This window comes from Mytilus trossulus, chromosome 8 (genome assembly GCF_036588685.1).
Source record: "Mytilus trossulus isolate FHL-02 chromosome 8, PNRI_Mtr1.1.1.hap1, whole genome shotgun sequence".
Lineage (NCBI taxonomy): Eukaryota > Metazoa > Mollusca > Bivalvia > Mytilida > Mytilidae > Mytilus > Mytilus trossulus.
The window spans coordinates 23,194,773-23,213,457 of record NC_086380.1 but is presented as its reverse complement, the minus strand read 5'-3'; the positions used below and the strand labels follow the sequence as shown (position 1 = coordinate 23,213,457).

At 33.8% G+C, this 18,685-nt stretch overlaps 1 protein-coding gene across 1 annotated transcript; it reads left to right on the top strand.

Moving 5' to 3' along the window:
• The first annotated feature begins 213 nt into the window (after window positions 1-213).
• On the top strand, window positions 214-1,338 carry LOC134727478 (paraneoplastic antigen-like protein 5). Its single transcript, XM_063591859.1, has one exon. The coding sequence runs from the start codon at window positions 214-216 to the stop codon at window positions 1,336-1,338; it is 1,125 nt and encodes a 374-aa protein (XP_063447929.1).
• Window positions 1,339-18,685: the final 17,347 nt, after the last annotated feature.

The following is an 18,685-nucleotide window of genomic DNA, read 5'->3' as shown; positions in this document are numbered from 1 at the left end:
TAAAATTCTTTTGCACTTTGACCTTTGACATGTAAAGGGTGAGTAGTCATTTCATTATTCATGCTCATTTCATCATTATCATTATTCGTTGTTTTGTCCTTGTATTTGTGTATATGTTTGTATTGTCCCAGTACCGTTACATTTTTGTGGTATAGAACTGAGAGTTCTATTCAAATACAGCCAGTACAGTTTGAGTATAATATAGTTAACATCATGGCTAGTGAAAAAGACTTAGAAAAAGAGATCGAAGATGATTTATCTGAGAGTATGTCTAAAGCACAAATAGATAAGATGATTAAGTTCTTACATACACACACTGATTATAAAGTTATAAAGGGTCATGAACTTAGACATAGTACCCCTAAGGTTAAAATTGAGAGTGAACCACCCCCAAGGCCCCCTCCCCCTCCACCGATTAGAAAGTCTAGTTTTTTACATACTAGTGGTGTCAGGGGAAAGTCATTTTTTGGCGATGTGTCGACTAGTTATAGTGCTTTTCAGAGGCCCAAGTTTCCTATTTTTTCGGGAGAAGCTAAGAGTGAAGCGACATTTGATGTTTGGATGTTTGAGGTGAAATGCGTTTTACGAGAGGGAAATTTTTCTGACCCGGTCATATTACAGTCGGTTAGGGGTTCATTGAAGGGTAAAGCTCGGAGTTTGTTGTTGTCATTACCTGAGGATGCTTCTCCTCAGCAGATACTTGAAAAGTTAGAGGGTGTGTATGGTAATGTTTATACCAGTGAGGCTTTACTTGAGAAGTTTTATAAGGAGACTCAACAACCTTCTCAATCAGTAGCTGATTTTGGTATGACTTTAGAGTCAATAATTCAGCCTGCTGTTGAGAAAGGTGATATTAGTTTCGATACTAAGAATGAGATGCTCCGATCTAAGTTTTGGTCAGGAATAAGAGACCCACTTCTTAAAAATTCAAGTAGGTATAAATTTGATACAGTTAAGGATTTTGATCAGCTTAGGAAGGAAATCAGAGCTATAGAGCTTGAATTGGCAAATTCTGAAAAAGCTGTTAGCACTGTGCAACATCAGCCTATTTCTACCGACTCGGTCAAGCTTGACGATATATTGAAAAAAATTGACCGTATGGGTAAGAGATTAGAAACTTTAGAAAACAAAACACCAAAAGAGACAAATAAGGTAACAGATAATCATGGTCAGTCTAACCCGGGATATTCCACTGGTTCTGGACGTGGAAATTATTCGCGGAGTTATGGTCGAGGTCGAGGATATCAGAATCAGAGAGGTCGCGGTGGTAATAGGAATACTTACAATAATCAGTCTGGAAATTCACGACAAAATGCTAATGGCGATTTAAACGAATAGGAGTCTCCAATGAAGGACGAATTGGAGATTCTAAACTCGTTGCTGCCAAGCATAGTCCTACGTTAGTTAAATCTACAGATGATATTGTAAGTAAGCCTAAAACTACTTTGTTAGATAGAATGGTCGGTAAGGCAAATGAAACACATGTTTATGTGAACGGAAAAAAATGTAAGTCTTTGATAGATAGTGGATCTATGGTGTCTACTATTAGTGAACCTACATTAAGATCGTTCCACACAGTCCCCACGATAAAGACTTTAGATGAGTTTATTCTCTCAGTACGAGTAGCTGAGGGTTCACAGTTGCCATATCTTGGGTATGTTGAGGTAAATATAAAGGCACCATTTCATACTGAACCTATGATGGTCCCATTATTAGTTGTACCCGAGACAGATTATAATAGATCTGTTCCTATTATAATAGGTACAAACGTATTAAGGCCTATGAAGTCCACTTTAACAAGAGATTCTGAGGTAAATATACCACATGAATGGGATACAGCATTTTCAGCTATGGACTCTAGTATTGTGAGTCTTGTAAAGTCCACAAATAAACGACCTATTAAGGTAAGCCCCATGTCCAGCATGACTGTTACAGGGTTGTGTAAGGCAAAGTCTAGTATACAGACGGCAGTTACCGAATGTGTTGATGATAATCAGAGTAGTTTAGGGGTATGTCCAAGAGTAGTTAACCTGAAGTCTACTGGTACAAACAGGATACCAGTTAGGATATTTAATATGTCAACCAAGGTAATATATGTGAAGCCTAAAAGTGTTCTTTGTGGATTGAATGAGGTAAAGATTGTACGTCATGCTGCTTTAGATAGTTCAGTTGAAGAAACAGGTGAAAAGGCGAGTGATGAATGTGATAAAGGTAAGATATTAAAGAATATAGGTGTTGAGTTGACAGAGGTGACACCAGAAACAAAAAGTAAGTTGGAAAATCTTATCTGTGATTGGAAGTCCGTATTTTCGACTGGTCCTACTGACTTAGGTTTTACCACCCTAGTTGAGCACGAGATACATCTCACAGATGAGAAGGCATTTAGAGAACCATATAGGAGGATACCACCTTCAATGTTTGAAGAGGTAAGAGAGCACATTAGAGAGATGTTAGAAGCAGGGGCTATACGAGAGTCATGTAGTCCATACTCTAGTAATGTGGTATTAGTACGTAAGCCTGATGGTTCACTTCGTTTTTGCATTGACTTTAGGAGGGTCAATAAAAAGACTATAAAAGACGAAAGAGGTTTGCCAAGGATAGATGACACGTTAGTTTGCCTAGCAGGGGCTAGGTATTATTCTAAATTAGACCTTCGTTCAGCCTACTGGCAGTGCGGGGTTAAAGAATCAGACAAACAGAAAACAGCATTCAATTTAGGCCCGTTAGGGTTCTATGAATGCAACAGATTACCATTTGGTCTCACCAATGCATGTTCTACCTTCCAAAGGCTTATGGAACGATGTATGGGTGAGCTACATTTAAGAGAATGTCTGATTTATTTAGATGATATTATCATTTATTCGAAGACAGAAGAAGAGCATTTCAGGAGGTTAGAATCCGTTTTCTCTAAGCTGAAGGAGCACAACCTGAAGTTAAAAGGTAAGAAGTGTGAGTTTTTCAAGAGAGAGATCAAATATCTGGGTTTTATTGTATCCAATGAGGGTATCAAAACAGATCCAGAAAAGACCTCTGTCGTGAAAAACTGGCCCACTATTAGGAATGTGAAGGATCTGAGAAAGTTTCTCGGATTTACTTCATATTATAGACGTTTCATTCAGGATTATGCAAAGATCGTTAAACCTTTAAACGATCTATTGATTGGTCATTCGACACAGAAGAAGAAGGTAAGTACGGTAAGAGGGAAAAAGGCACCAACCAGGTGGTTCTGGAACGAGGCTCAACAGGAAGCTATGGATAAGGTAATTGATAAGTTAACCTCACCTCCTATATTAGCTTACGCTGATTATAAACTTCCGTTTACTGTGCATATTGACGCCAGTAACGATGGTTTAGGAGCGGTTCTTTATCAGACACAGGAGGGCATTGACAGAGTAATTGCCTATGCCAGCCGTAGCCTACGTGGAGCAGAGAGACTTTACCCGACCCATAAAAGAGAATTTCTAGCTCTTAAATGGGCGGTGACCGATAAGTTCCACGAGTATCTGTATGGCAGTAAATTTGAAGTCAAAACGGATAATAATCCATTGACATACGTTTTTGATCGAGCTAAGTTAGACGCCGTCGGACATAGATGGGTCGCTTCTCTTTCAAATTACGATTTCAAATTAACATACAGAACGGGTAAGTCTAATGTAGACGCTGACGCCTTGTCTAGAATACAACCAGAGACTAAGCAGATGTTTAGTGATGCGATTAAAGCGGTATGTACTTCTTGTATTGTTTCTCCTGGTCCATTTATTGAGACCGTTTTATTGACTGAGAGTGTTGCCACTGAAGATTTGCATGAGGTAAGTATTAGTAAGATTGACTGGCATGAGGAGCAGAACGCAGACCCGTCTATTCGGAGAATTATTGCTTTAGTTCAGGGTAAACATAAACCAACCAAAAGGAAGATATCATTAGAGACAGAGGAAGTTCGTAGGTATTTACGTGATTGGGATAAGTTTACATTAAAGGATGGGATATTGTACAGAAACAGTAGTCTGTATAATGAAAAGGTAACACAGTTAGTTCTGCCATCAGTACTCAGAGATATTGTACTACAGGGTTTACACGATGATGTAGGACATCAGGGTAGAGACAGGACATTATTCCTTGTGAAATCTAGGTTCTTTTGGCCAGGAGTGGACAGGGATGTAGAAACTAAGGTAATGTCTTGTGAGAATTGTATTCTGAGGAAGTCAAAGACGTGTAAAAAGTCGGCCGAAATGGTAAGTATACATACATTGTATCCTCTTGAGCTAGTTTGCATTGACTTTCTCACTTTAGAACAGTCAAAAGGTGGGTATGAGAATATATTGGTCATTACGGACCATTTCACTCGCTACGCTCAAGCAATACCTACACGTAACCAGACGGCTAAGACTACAGCTAAGTGTTTATGGGAGAACTTTATTCAGCATTACTCATTTCCGACTAGATTACACAGTGATCAAGGACGAAATTTTGAGTCGAGAATTATAAGCGAATTATGTAAGTTAGCTGATATTAAGAAGTCGAGGACGACCCCTTACCACCCCCAGGGAAATGGACAGTGTGAGCGGTTTAACCAGACACTGTTAAACATGTTAGGTACGTTAGACGAAGATAAGAAATCAGATTGGAAAACCTATGTAGCGCCTCTTGTCCACTCTTATAATGCTTCGAGACATGAAAGTACAGGATATAGTCCTCACTTTTTGATGTTCGGTTGGCATCCAAGACTGGCTATAGATGCGTTTTTGGGTATTTCATCTGGTTTACCTGTTAAAGATCACAAGACATATGTAAGTAATCTAGAAAAGAGACTACAGTTCGCATATAAAACAGCAGCCAAGGTAGCGGATAAGGCAGGTAAACGCCATAAGACCAGGTATGATTTGAAAGTAAGACATTCTAATCTACAGAAAGGGGACAGAGTTTTGCTCAAGAAAGTAGGATTTAAGGGTAAGCACAAACTACAGAACAAATGGAATAGAGATCCATATATTGTCGAGTCTCAGCCAGATACTAGTATACCTGTATACGTACTTAAACCTGAACATGGTCGTTCAAGGAAGGTAACTGTACATAGAAATATGCTACTACCCATTTTTTCACTACCTACAGATGAGATAGTACGACAACAAATTCCGTCTAGTTGTAAAAAGGGTAAAACCTTTACTAGACCACAGAATTTGCAAAAAGACGATACTGTTGATAGTGATAAAAATGAGCTAATGCTCACAGAGGTACGTAGTAACTCTAGCGATGAGGATGATGATGATATATGTATAGTTGCTACTCGGTCTCCTAGGGTAATAGATCCTGACCGAAGTTCACAGTTGGTACTTAATCCTCAGGCCCCAGAGTTTTTACCGTCATCGTCTAGTAGTTCTTTACCAGTTTCAGATTTAAGTAGTTCTCGTTCAGATTTTAGTGGAGATTTGCTAAGTGATACGTCAGGTCAGTCTAGTGTACATTCTGGTGTTAATTATGATAGCTCTACATTAAGTGGTATGTCTGCTAGTGGTCATACGGAAAATAACTCCGTTGCCTTTGAGGCTACAGACACACAACCTGTCTTACGTCGGACGACTAGACAGTGTAGAGCCCCACAGCGTTACCAGGATTTTATTTTGTATCGTTGATTATTTTATAAAATTTACAGTTAGTTTTCAGTAGGATTTTTTTGTCATATCTTTGATTAAGTGTTATCTTAGATATGTTTATTTGGTGTAAATATGGTTTTAGTATATATTTTTGTTGTTTATAGATGGCATTATATCCTCATTCGTATCTGTTTGCATCCAGTAGAGGGAAGTGTTTCTCTGGTATGGCTTGCAAAGATATTATTATCAAGTCCGGTGGTAAATTGCAAGATTTGTGCCGAATAGCTATTTCTAGACTTAAGGGTGATACGTGTGTTCATAGTATTGTATACTTTGTTATCGGAATTCCCGATATTTGTACTTTGACAAGGAAAAAAGATGGAGTTTCTTATTATGAAGAGTCATGGTTGAATCTCGACGTAGATCATGTGTCTAATATGAAAAATTTGATTTTGGATACTGAGAGTAAAATCAAGAAGCATGGAGGAAAAGTTGTGTTTTCAACTATTGCTGCATCTAGTTTCCGGGATTGGAATAATCATAGGCTTATGATTCATAAAACCAAATATTTGGTATATGAGGAAAATTATCCGGAAATGCAAGAAAAATTACATGAGATTTTACGGGAGACAAATAAGTTCATAACTGAGCTTAATTGTAGAAACCATATGATCACTCCGTTTTTACACACATATGTTCAGAAGAAGAAGGGTGATAAGATTAAGTATATGTTTTCTAAGTTAGTGGATGGTGTACACCCATCGAAGAATTTAAGTCGTACATGGTTTTTGTATATGGAAAGGATTATTTCGGAGAATGAGAAAAATTTGTCTAGTGTCACTTAGAAATGAGACTTGTGAGGTTGCTGTCATATATGTTTGTGTCATTCATGAATAAATTTTGTTTTGTTGTATAATTGTGTTTTATTTTTTGTATTAGGATTTGATATAATGATTAGGATTATGGTTCATTAGTTCATGTCATTTCCACTCTGCATTCTGGGTAGAGTGGCACTTGCTGCCTATTTAACTTTGTATGATGGATTTTTTTACATGATTTTGTTGTGTTGTCCTTTATCCTAGATTTTGAACTTGTATTTCACTTTTGTATATAACGTGTGTGTGTGTATAGAATTTGTCATTTCTATGTTATATTGCAAAAGACTATAATCTCGTTAAGTTTTCCTGATGGACTTATTGTGATTTGGAGATAAAATTTCAGGGACGAAATTTTCTCCTTGGGCCGAGAATGTGTCACCGTAACAAATTATCAGCTGAATAAAGAAAGAGAAATACTATACTGATTTCGATTTACTATGATCTACTATCATTTACGCATTCATTCATTCATTCATTCATTCATTCATTCATTCATTGACAGACTATGACAATAGACTTTCACTATACTTTCTGCACGATAATTTAATGCATGTAATCCCGCCACAAATTGTCTGTACTATATATACTGTCTACCCGTAAAAATACGGGTATTCACACTTACTCAGCACATTAGAGCTGCGGGATCTATAACTTTTTCCCTATTTTCAGTGTGAATAAAATATTGGAAAGCTTATACTAGTCACTTATCAGCCCAAATAGAATAAAACCATGTGGCCAAATGACCCTGTGACATAATACATTCGTAATAAATTTAACATAGGTGGGCTCAGGGTTTAGTGTAGTATATATGCCTGCACTTGATCAATTATTATGATAATATTTCTATTATAAGACACTCGTTTCATATGACTTTAAATAATCTCATTTTTTCAGTGCATTGCCATTAGATTAAAATAGTTGTCGGTCTAACACAATGATTCTGGATATACATTACAATTATTAATGTTCCTGTATATATATTTCAAAAGAACATAACAAAAGATATTTATTCATTAAATTTGTTGACTCCGATTATCTTTTAGTGATCCGTTTTGTACGTTAACGATATTAGCAGATTATTGCGTCTTTACTTTCATTCTACTTTCAAAAGTATTTTTCTCGTACGTATATTGTCTTGCCGAAATCAACTACATGCTTTTACATCTGTTACAATGCAAAGTGTAGTGATCTAGATATTTTTTATAAGGTTGACGATTATTGCTTTCGTCCTTTTATCGAAAAACTTTTATAATAATACTTAAAGGTTCTTCTATTACCGAACCATTTAAATAAATGATTTCAATTTTTATTATTTTCACGCACGAACACCCTGATTGTAATGGACTGCAATTTAATATTCAGTTATCAGTATGATACTTATGTGTTTTAAAACTTATTATGAACCGACACATATTTCAAACATCGAAAATAAAAGAGAGTGTTGTGAGTTTGAGACCTGTACCAATAGTTATCAAAAGTACCAGGATTATAATTTTATACGCCAGACGCGCGTTTCGTCTACATAAGACTCATCAGTGACGCTCAGATCAAAATAGTTAAAAAGCCAAACAAATACAAATTTGAAGAGCATAGAGGACCCAAAATTCCAAAAAGTTGTGCCAAATACGGCTAAGGTAATCTACTCCTGGGGTAAGAAAATCCTTAGTTTTTCGAAAAATTCAAAGTTTTATAAACAGAAAATTTATAATATGACCATATAATTGATATTCATGTCAACACCGAAGTGCTGACTACTGGGCTGGTGATACCCTCGGGGACGAAACGTCCACCAGCAGTGGCATCGACCCAGTGGTGTAAATAGTTATCAAAAGTACCAGGATTATAATTTTATACGCCAGACGCGCGTTTCGTCTACATAAGACTCATCAGTGACGCTCAGATCAAAATAGTTAAAAAGCCAAACAAATACAAATTTGAAGAGCATAGAGGACCCAAAATTCCAAAAAGTTGTGCCAAATACGGCTAAGGTAATCTACTCCTGGGGTAAGAAAATCCTTAGTTTTTCGAAAAATTCAAAGTTTTATAAACAGAAAATTTATAATATGACCATATAATTGATATTCATGTCAACACCGAAGTGCTGACTACTGGGCTGGTGATACCCTCGGGGACGAAACGTCCACCAGCAGTGGCATCGACCCAGTGGTGTAAATAGTTATCAAAAGTACCAGGATTATAATTTTATACGCCAGACCAAGTCAAACGTATGGCAGTTTTTGAAAAATAGTTTGTTTATTTGTATGTGTTGGCGTTTGTTTTTGTTACAACTCGGTGTTCCTGATGTTGTTTAGTTTTCGTCTTATAGTTGATGTGTCTCCCTCGTTTTTAGTTTCTTAATATATATAAGAAGATGTGTTACGAGTGCCAATGTGACAACTCACCATCCAAGTAACAATTTATAAAAGTAAACCAGAATGGGTCAAGGTACGGCCGTCAACACAAACCCTTGGCTCACAACGAACAGCAAGCTAAAAAGGGCCCCAAAATTAACAAGTGCAAACCATTTAAACGGGAAAACCAACGGTTTAAAACGAGAACCACTTATGAACCACATAAACAGACGACAACCAATGAATATCAGATTCCTTCTTTATGTATTTGCCTGTTCAAAGTCATAGCCTGTAAATCATTGGCTGACGTACGTTGATGTGGTACTTATTTGTTTTCCCTTTTTTTTACATAAATAGGGCCGTTGGTTTTCTCGTTTGAATTGTTTTACATTGTCATGTCGGGGCCTTTAATGGCTGACTATGTGGTATAGGCTTTGCTCAATGTTGAAAGTCGTACGGTGACATATAGTTGGTTATTGCTGTGTCTTTTGTGTCTCTTGTGGAGTGTTGTCTCATTGACAATCATACCACATCTTCATTTTGTTATATTTAGAACAGGTACAAACTGTTTCAGCGGGATTTAACGTTCTTATGGTACCAAACCTTTTCCTTTGTCTGGAACGATAGAATTACATCACCACATAGAAAAACATACTATAAAATATCAATCGAACGACTTATCTCAATCAAAAAACGTAGTTACACAAATAAGCACAAATTCAACGAATAAATTTGAACTGTGATACAATACAAATACATAGTTTATGAAAATAAGGGATGAATAATTAAGTTTAAAAGTTAATAAATAGGTTTAAATTACATATCGTCTTTGAAAAAAAAACATCATATCATACACAATTAAATGAAAATGAGTTTGTTGTTAAGTATACTTTTTATTTTGTGTTGATAATCTTCTGTTAAGGATTACTCTGATTTATTTTATCTTTTTTGATTTATTAACTGCTGAACACTGTATACAACTTTTCCATTTGCAACAATGAATTAGATATGTTTTCTTTTCCAATTCTACGATAAAGTTTACACGAGAGGAATATACCACAAATTCATTGGTTGTGATCTTATAATTGTTCGAAAATTGTAATTTGCAATATTCCATATTAGGAAACTATTTTGGGGCTAACTGAATTATGTGTATAATCATAAAAATAAAATTGTTTACGATTCAAAATATGTTCAAACGTGTTGTATAAGTGAGCGACAAGAAAGCAAACAAAATTTGGAATTTGAATTAAACAGATAATACGCGTTTATTGTTCAGAAAAAAAGTTTAACCAAATATATGAAGCAACAATAGTTTACAGATTTCAAAATGTCATAAATTACCTAAAAAAATACAAATTAAGGTTCAACAAATTCTGAACGAAGCACATTACAGAGGACAAATAGAATATAGACTTGTTGCGGAGTCAGGATAACCATATGGGGCTATGTTTCAGCCACTATTCGACATGGCACGTATGGAAAAAGAAGGACACAATAAGTTAGTTAACAGATAATATAACTAGTATAGTATAGTAACTAATTATAAAATAAGAAAAAACACCAAATTAACCTCTTTTTACAAATCCTGCTATATCAAAAAGACCTCAGTATCATCAGTTTTCGACTTGTTAGTTTCACTGCAACTTTTCATTCATTTGTTTTCATTTGCATCATTACGTTGTTTGAATTGTTACACGAAAGTTTCGTTTACTTCCATCGTTCATTCCTGGCGTAGGCTTAAATTTTATCAAACAAATATCACTATCACATATAACAATATAACAATATATATACATTGGCTACTTTTTGAGTAAAATATTATTTTCACAAAATATACCAGATAAATGAAGAAAAAACGTTTCATGCTTTATATATATTTATCAAATTTAATAAAAGGGAATTTTATACTTTTTCATAAAAATTAGTATAAATGTCATTTCAAAAAGATGGGCCCATGAACTCGTGTTCAGGTTAAATTCAGTGTAAATGAGAAAAAGCAGTCGAAAAATGCATCTATCTCCAATTTGTCACAGTTGACTTCGAAAAATAACATTAACGTTACCACGGTATTACCTCCCCTGTAACTGTATCGTATTCCCTTTATTATCAGGATCATAGGTTGAGGGGTTCAACAGAGGGAACCGAATATTACGAAAATACGATATAAAGTTCTAACATCGCGATTTAAAAACAAAATATATATCCAATTTGCAACGGAAGTTTTATTCGAGACATATTCAGCGTATCTTAGAACGTTATATCGTGTTTACATCCGTAATCGAACTAACTTACAGAATTTCGCTGAATGAAAAATAAACACGACATACATTGAATGCAAAATATGAAGTGTCATCAATTCCAGTTACAAGTCGTCCATCGGTACCAATATCTAGAAATAAATAAAGTTATAATGCACACCTTAAGTTATGAAAGTATCGTAATCTGATAAATGAGATGTATCAATGCAGTCACATGGGGAATATTAGGGGACGTTTGCAGGGTGTTAATCCTTTCCAATCACAAGAGATATTTATAATGGACTCCGAATCAAACTCGGCCTTTGTGAGTCTTGTATTAATTTAACTTTTAGTTTCTTGTGTACAATATGGAGTTGAGTATTGCGTTCATTATCACTGAACTAGTATATATATATTTGTTTAGGGTCCAACTGAAGGATGCCTCCGGTTGCGGGAATTTCTCGCTGCATTGAAGACCTGTTGGTGACCTTCTGCTGTTGTCTGCTCTATGGTCAGGTTGTTGTCTCTTTGAGACCTTCCCCATTTCCATTCTCAATGTTATCGTGAAGGCTTTTCATTTTATAATGGGTAGATTTAATTTGCTATGTATGATTTTTTGAAAATGCATTTTATGTACTTACATCCCCTCATGAAGATACATAGTAAATATAGTTTTGAAGTCTGAAACTCTCGAAGGTCAAACAACCATTTAGCTGAATGTTCAGCTCATCTTCTAACTTGGGTATTGAATTGCACTAACTTCACACCCAACATGATTAATGGTGAACATTATATCCAGGTAAATGGAACAGCAATGGGAACACAAATAGTCCTATTTGAAACATTTTTTTTTATGTTAGAACTAGATTAGCAAATGCTCAATACTTCTCTTTATTAATATGTTTCGTTCCGATTCATCAACAATACTGACCTGAATTGGATTTATACTGATATAAAAAGATATAAAATGCATTCATTTATTTAATTCAATATGACAACGATTCCCCGTCCCTAACATTCTAAACTGATGTCATTTCAGGAGATTTTTTTCTCTTGGATCACATTCCTCGACACTTGTACGCAAGTGAAAATTATCATTATATCTACAGATCTATATTATAAACCCAATGATAAACATCAATATCGCTCTCCCCTGATGATGTATCCTCTTAGTCATATTCGTTGTCTGTAAGATTTGCGGGAACAAACGATGCCTGACCTGCAAGTAAATACTGCATATTCAGATTTTTACACAGTACAACATCCAATATGTTAAGTGTTTAGGTGTCAACAAAAATAACAGACAAATTGTGAAACTTTTGAAATGCCAAAATATAGGCTATTAGAGTTAACTTAATATCATCTGGCATTTGGTAAAAGAGGGATGGAGCATGGTCTCATTTTGACAGTTTTATACTTGTACATAGAAATCGCTTCTGTATAGTCTTTATCCCAAAAATACAGCAGTTACGAACTCAATGACATTATAATGACTGTAATCTATTTGACTTCTCACTGGTATACGTCAGTTGGTTCTATCTTTCTTCACATTAATCTATTATCACTGAAAAACCAAAACGAACACAATTCAAACCGGACACTTTTCTTACTTTTTGAAAGGTTCATCGTCGTATATATGTTAAAATTATTATACAATAAACAAGAAGATCAGCTGGTCCTACAGAAAGAAAGAAATTGGAAATAATTGTTAGGATTCCTTTTTTCCCCTTATTTGAGACAGATTTTCGGTCGTACATGTAAAAAGGCATCAACAAAGTATCGTTTTGTTTTAAAAAAAAAGATCAAATGGCAAATAGTGAAGAAAAAAAAACCCGGCGTATATAGTATTATTAATTTACAAAGATGCTAATCGTATTCGACCGATGTATAATGCTATCTACGTCAAGCACAATATAAAAAATAAACATATCTTTTTTAACACGTAACATTATCAACAATATGTAAATTTTATAGGTAAGAACAATATTGTAGAATTAAGAAATTATGCTTTCTAATTCAATGTTTACAGTTTTACCATATCATTTCCTAAGACATACTAGATATATAAAAATAGATACAAGTTATGCAATACAGATTTGTGTGGGATGGTTAAGGGGACAAAATTAGCAGAAATATACATATCTCAAATTCTGAGGATAGCAGTGTTCAAATGCCACATATAGAATCCTTTATAAAAACTAAGCTGTGCTAGCTTAAAACGTTTTAGAGCCTTTAAATTATTATTCTCGAAAAGTTTTGTTGGCAGATCATCCTGAAAATAAATGATGGAGAACATTTTTCGTACTGATTATAATCAGCACTGAACAAAATAAAAAATGTATTCAACACTCTTTGGCAAACAGTAACTTCATTATGGGCATCACTGTGTGAATATCTGTTTAGCACATACTTACAACTTCTCGTCCAACCAAATTGCTTGAATTTGCCTTCTAATTTTTATAGTAGATACTTTTTCCGTGTACTAAGTAACTACGTATGAATGACCACAAGGGTAAAATTTCATTGTATTGTAATCAAGATATTAGAACAAAAATTGCTACTGACTATTTTGAAATAAATTCTGTGTTCCAAATATTGCTACTGCTAGTTTATAATTAGTTTTCAAACAGATTTTTAGCATCCTACTAATCAATCTTTTGATCTAAATTTTGTTTTGACAATTAAAAAAGTTTCTTTCATTAAAATAAAGAGTAATAATTATGGTGCTTTGTACCTTGATTAAAGTACAACTCAATCTAAAATTTTAATCCTTTATCTTCCATGCAATTACTTTGTACACAAAAAGAGTCAACCATGAATCTTTTGGAGGGAAATTATTAATAAAGCAATTTGATATATTTAGTCATAGATTGGTCGATAATTGGTTGCCTAATTTTCAGTGACAAATATTTCATGCATATAAACTATCCACTAGCCTACCTATGGGTACATACCAGGGGCAGATCCAGCCATTTTTAAAAGGTGTTTCAGTCAAAGATGTGGGAGGGGGGGAAATCAAGAATGTAAAGCTTTCACTGCAATTTAAGAATTGTCTGCTCTTGGTCAATTCATTTTGTCAGCTTACCATGTAAATAAGTACATGTATAGTAGAACAACGCTTTGTATCAATAAATATACTTACAGAAGCAGCTACCTTCTTTACATTCGAAAGTCAAGGGCCTTTTGAAATCCCATTTTTACAATGATATTATAGTGAGTAGATTTACAAAACTTCGTAAATGAGCTACATCCAGTCAGCAAAAACATATCTATAGACTAATTACAGGATTACTCTAGTTGTAAATATGTACTAAAATGGATATTGTATAGAAAGATAAATACTATGAAAATAAGAGCTTGGGGCACAGCCCCTCGCTCTAATTTTTATAGTATATACCTTTCTATTCAATAACCGAGACCTACAGCCCTAAGTGACATCAGGTCTCAACCATTGTTTTAAATGATGACATTATGATTGATGGCAGAAAAGTTATAAATAACAGTTGAATAAAGAAAAACATATTTTTCAAAAATTCACTTCTAAAGAAAATGGAGAGTTTCACAATATAGAGGAATTCATTACAAACTAAACATAGAAACAACTGTCCTAGAGTTCTACCGACTAATGTATGCCCCCCAAATACAAAATGTTATTCGTTTGCATGTCTTTCTTGAACTAAATACAGTCTGTCACAAAATTTATTTTAACCGCCATAAAATAGTCAATAAAGTATCAAAACATTTCTATCAATTATTTTCTAGATGAAATAAAGGACAATACATCTCGTTTACAAGAGAAATGGAAAACAAAACTAAGAATCGATATCGTAGCCGGAAAATGGAGTTTCTTTAAGGCGTTTCGTTACTTATAATAAAGCAGAGGATTCTACATTAACGGCATTTCAATATAAATTACTTCATAGAATTGAAGGGACAAATAATTTACTTATGAAATGTAAATATAGTGAAAGAATTGTGCACTTTTTCGTGTTTTTGTAAAGACATAAATTAAAAGAAACATACGGAAGCATATTAGCCACACAATTTTTTTTTTTTTTTCTTCCTATGTTTGCGTTATAACGCAAACCTTTGCGTTATAACGCAAACCATTGCGTTATTACGCAAACATTTTGCGTTATAACGTAAACCTTTGCGATATAACGCAAACCTTTGCGTTACATAACGCAAACCTTTGCGTTAAACGCAAACATTTGCGATATAACGCAAACCTTTGCGTTGTAACGCAAACATAGGAAGAAAAATTTAAAAAAAATTGTGTGGCGCTAATACGCTTCCGTAGAAACATATATATAGTCTCTTTTTTTTTAAAATTAAATGTAGATATGATCGATTTTTCTGGCTAAACTTTTTTTTCTCACAAATACAACAGGTATGAAAAATAATTCTTCACATAACGTTAACAATGCTATTCCTGGATGTTACTTTTGTCGAGATAGCTATACAGTTCTATATGTTACTGAAGAAATCGATTGGCTCAGATATTATTATAAGATTGACATAGATATAGGAAGATGTGGTGTGAGTGCCAATGAGACAACTCTCCATCCAAATAACAATTTAAAAATTAAACCATTATAGGTTAAAGTACGGCCTTCAACACGGAGCCTTGGCTCACACCGAACAACAAGCTATAAAGGGCCCCAAAATTACTAGTGTAAAACCATTCAAACGGGAAAACCAACGGTCTAATCTATATAAACAAAACGAGAAACGAGAAACACGTATATATTACATAAACAAACGACAACTACTGTACATCAGATTCCTGACTTAGGACAGGTGCAAACATTTGCAGCGGGATTAAACGTTTTAATGGGCCCAAACCTTCTCCCTTTTTCTGAAACAATAGCATAACATAACAACATATAAAAACATACGATAAAATATCAATTAGCAGACTTAACTCAATCAAAAAACGTATGATTACACAAAGAACGAATAAATTTGATCTGCGATATCTGAATACAAATGCACAGTTAATTAAATATTAGAGACAAACAGTCATGACCAAAAGGTTATCAAACAAATTCAAACACACTGAGAAATATTTAACCAATCAATGTTCACTTTAGAAAAAAACCGGTTTTTTATAATCTTGAAGTTTATACAAATGTTGTAAGAATAAGTGAAAAATTGAAGATATTACAAATAATCAAAGCTGGTATACAGCCAAGATCCATATAAATAAAAAATGACAAAAAAGCATTATAAACAGTATCAACAGGTCGAATTAACAAGAAAATACGATTTGAGAGTACTCCCAGTTACTGACAGCTAGTTAAAAGCCAAAACCAATTAATAGTAAAAAATCATGCATCAGAGACTAATTAGTTTGTGATCGAATATTAAGTAATCAAAATTAAGGAAAAATGGTTCAATATTGATAATATTATTAACGGAAATATAGTTCTAAAACTATGAAGGAAAGTTATGTTCTCTACTGTACTATTGACTAAGTATCCTATTGTAACTATTGTTTAACCATATATTCAAGAGTTATTGCAAAGTATATGTTTGTGCATCTTTATTGGTAGATGAGACTTAAGATTCATATGAACATAAAGTTATATATGACAAAAACAAATAACACGGTCATTACATGCTCTATGTTCGTTTTAACACGACGAAATATTATATTTGAAACTATGTGTATACCAAGCGTAAGCATGACGTAAACTATTGACAAGAACAATTTATCTATTTAACAAATGTTGAGTAGATAACATTATTACACAAAAGGCTAATTGTCTTTGATATTTCTTAAATGTATATGATTACTACAAGTGGTAATCAGTATGCACTTTAAATCAATATCATATGTTTTAAAAGAAAGTGTAAGGTCTCTGAGTCATCGGAATATTGTAAGGGACTTATTTGTTTTATTTGACTCTTTGATCTATTTTTACAAAACAGTTATCAAATTACAAGGCGAATCAGTTGACAATTAAATATCTGCTTTAAGAAATTTCTTATTAAAGCATTAGTTCCGCTTCTTCAAACTCATTGAAACAATGTATACTATGATAACAAATTATCTCGCATTTTCCTATAAAAAATTATGTTTGAAAGAGAGAGAGACCACAACAAACAAATGCAGAAGACAAATAGTATCGAAATGGTGACATAGCCATAATTGAATTATGCTAACTTGGTAAGTGGTGATTTATATCATTATAATGTATTTTCAGAATTAAGATTTTCCCTACTAAATCAAAGTTGTTTTAGAATTCACGGTAATGTTCAACAGCCTACTGTATCATGTATTTTTTGTGGCGTTTGTCATTGTTGTCATGGCATAGCAATAAAAGAGGGGCAAACTCATTGATCGAAAAAATAAACTGAGTACGCCATGGCTAAAAATAAAAAAGACAAACAGACAACGAATAGTACACATGACACAACGAAGAAAACGAAACACTGCATGCGACTCTTTTTTCATTAATAAAGATTGTACATCTTGAAAAATAGTTTTGCCTCTTTAATAACGGGCTTGCAATTATATCTAGTAATCTCTAAATGCGTCTCTCGCGAGAGTTACACGTTTTATGACGGGTCGGTAAGGAGGGTAATTATTTAATAAATTTGATTGATTGGGATTGAATTTTATGAATTGTTGGAAGAAAGTTGATGTGATCATGTTTTAATTCGTTACTATTCGTTTACAAATTATAAGAATGTGAATCTAATGCTTTTTGTCTGTATATGTATTTATTATATCTTTTATTGATTTGACAATTACGTCTGCAGTTAATATATCTATTTTCTGGAAATGAGTACTGTTAAAAGGGCACTAGCTCCGGTAATATATATACAATTTTGAATGGGATTTTTGCTTGTTCAATCATTAATGAAAATAATAATTTGCTTTTAGCCGCAAGTATGGTTGAATTTTAACAAAATAAAATTATAGTTGCAAGTGAATAGTTCGACCTAATTGAATCTGTAATCATGTTTATTTTAATTTAATTTTAATTTAACTCCTTACCTAGAATAAGATAACGCATGAATCGTGTATGAGCAGAAATTACAAGAAAAAGAAGGTGAACATAACAAAAATATATCTATCTATGATTAACAGATATTTTGTAATCCCTAATAGTAAAAATAAACATATATGAAAAAACAATTGCACGAGTTTGCCTATTCTTTTTATACAAAAAAGAAGATGTGGTATGATTGCCAATGGGAGACCAAAATGACACAGAAATTAACCACTATAGATCACCGTACAGCCTTCAACAATGTGCAGAGCCATGTCGCAAATTCAGCTATTAAAGGCTCCAAAATGACAATCTAAAACAATTCATACGTGAACAATAACGGCCTTATTTATGTCTATATTTATGTTTACAGACCTTATATGGCCATCGGTAGTTTTAGGAAACAAAACTCGTTAGTTAATAAGTTGGTATTTTGACTAAAATCACACGAAAGAAAGCTTCATATTATCGAGTCCATGCACTGTAAATTGTTTATTTTAGACTTTAAAGCATTTGGATATATGTTTTACATTGGCAACCATCAAATATGAGAATTTGAGACAAATCAGTTAACATAAATTTGAGACAAATCGGTGAACATAAATTTGACATCTAGCGCCCCTT

Excerpts from the sequence above, each read along its gene's own strand:
- LOC134727478 (XM_063591859.1), top strand. The coding sequence starts at position 214 with ATGGCTAGTGAAAAAGACTTAGAAAAAGAGATCGAAGATGATTTATCT.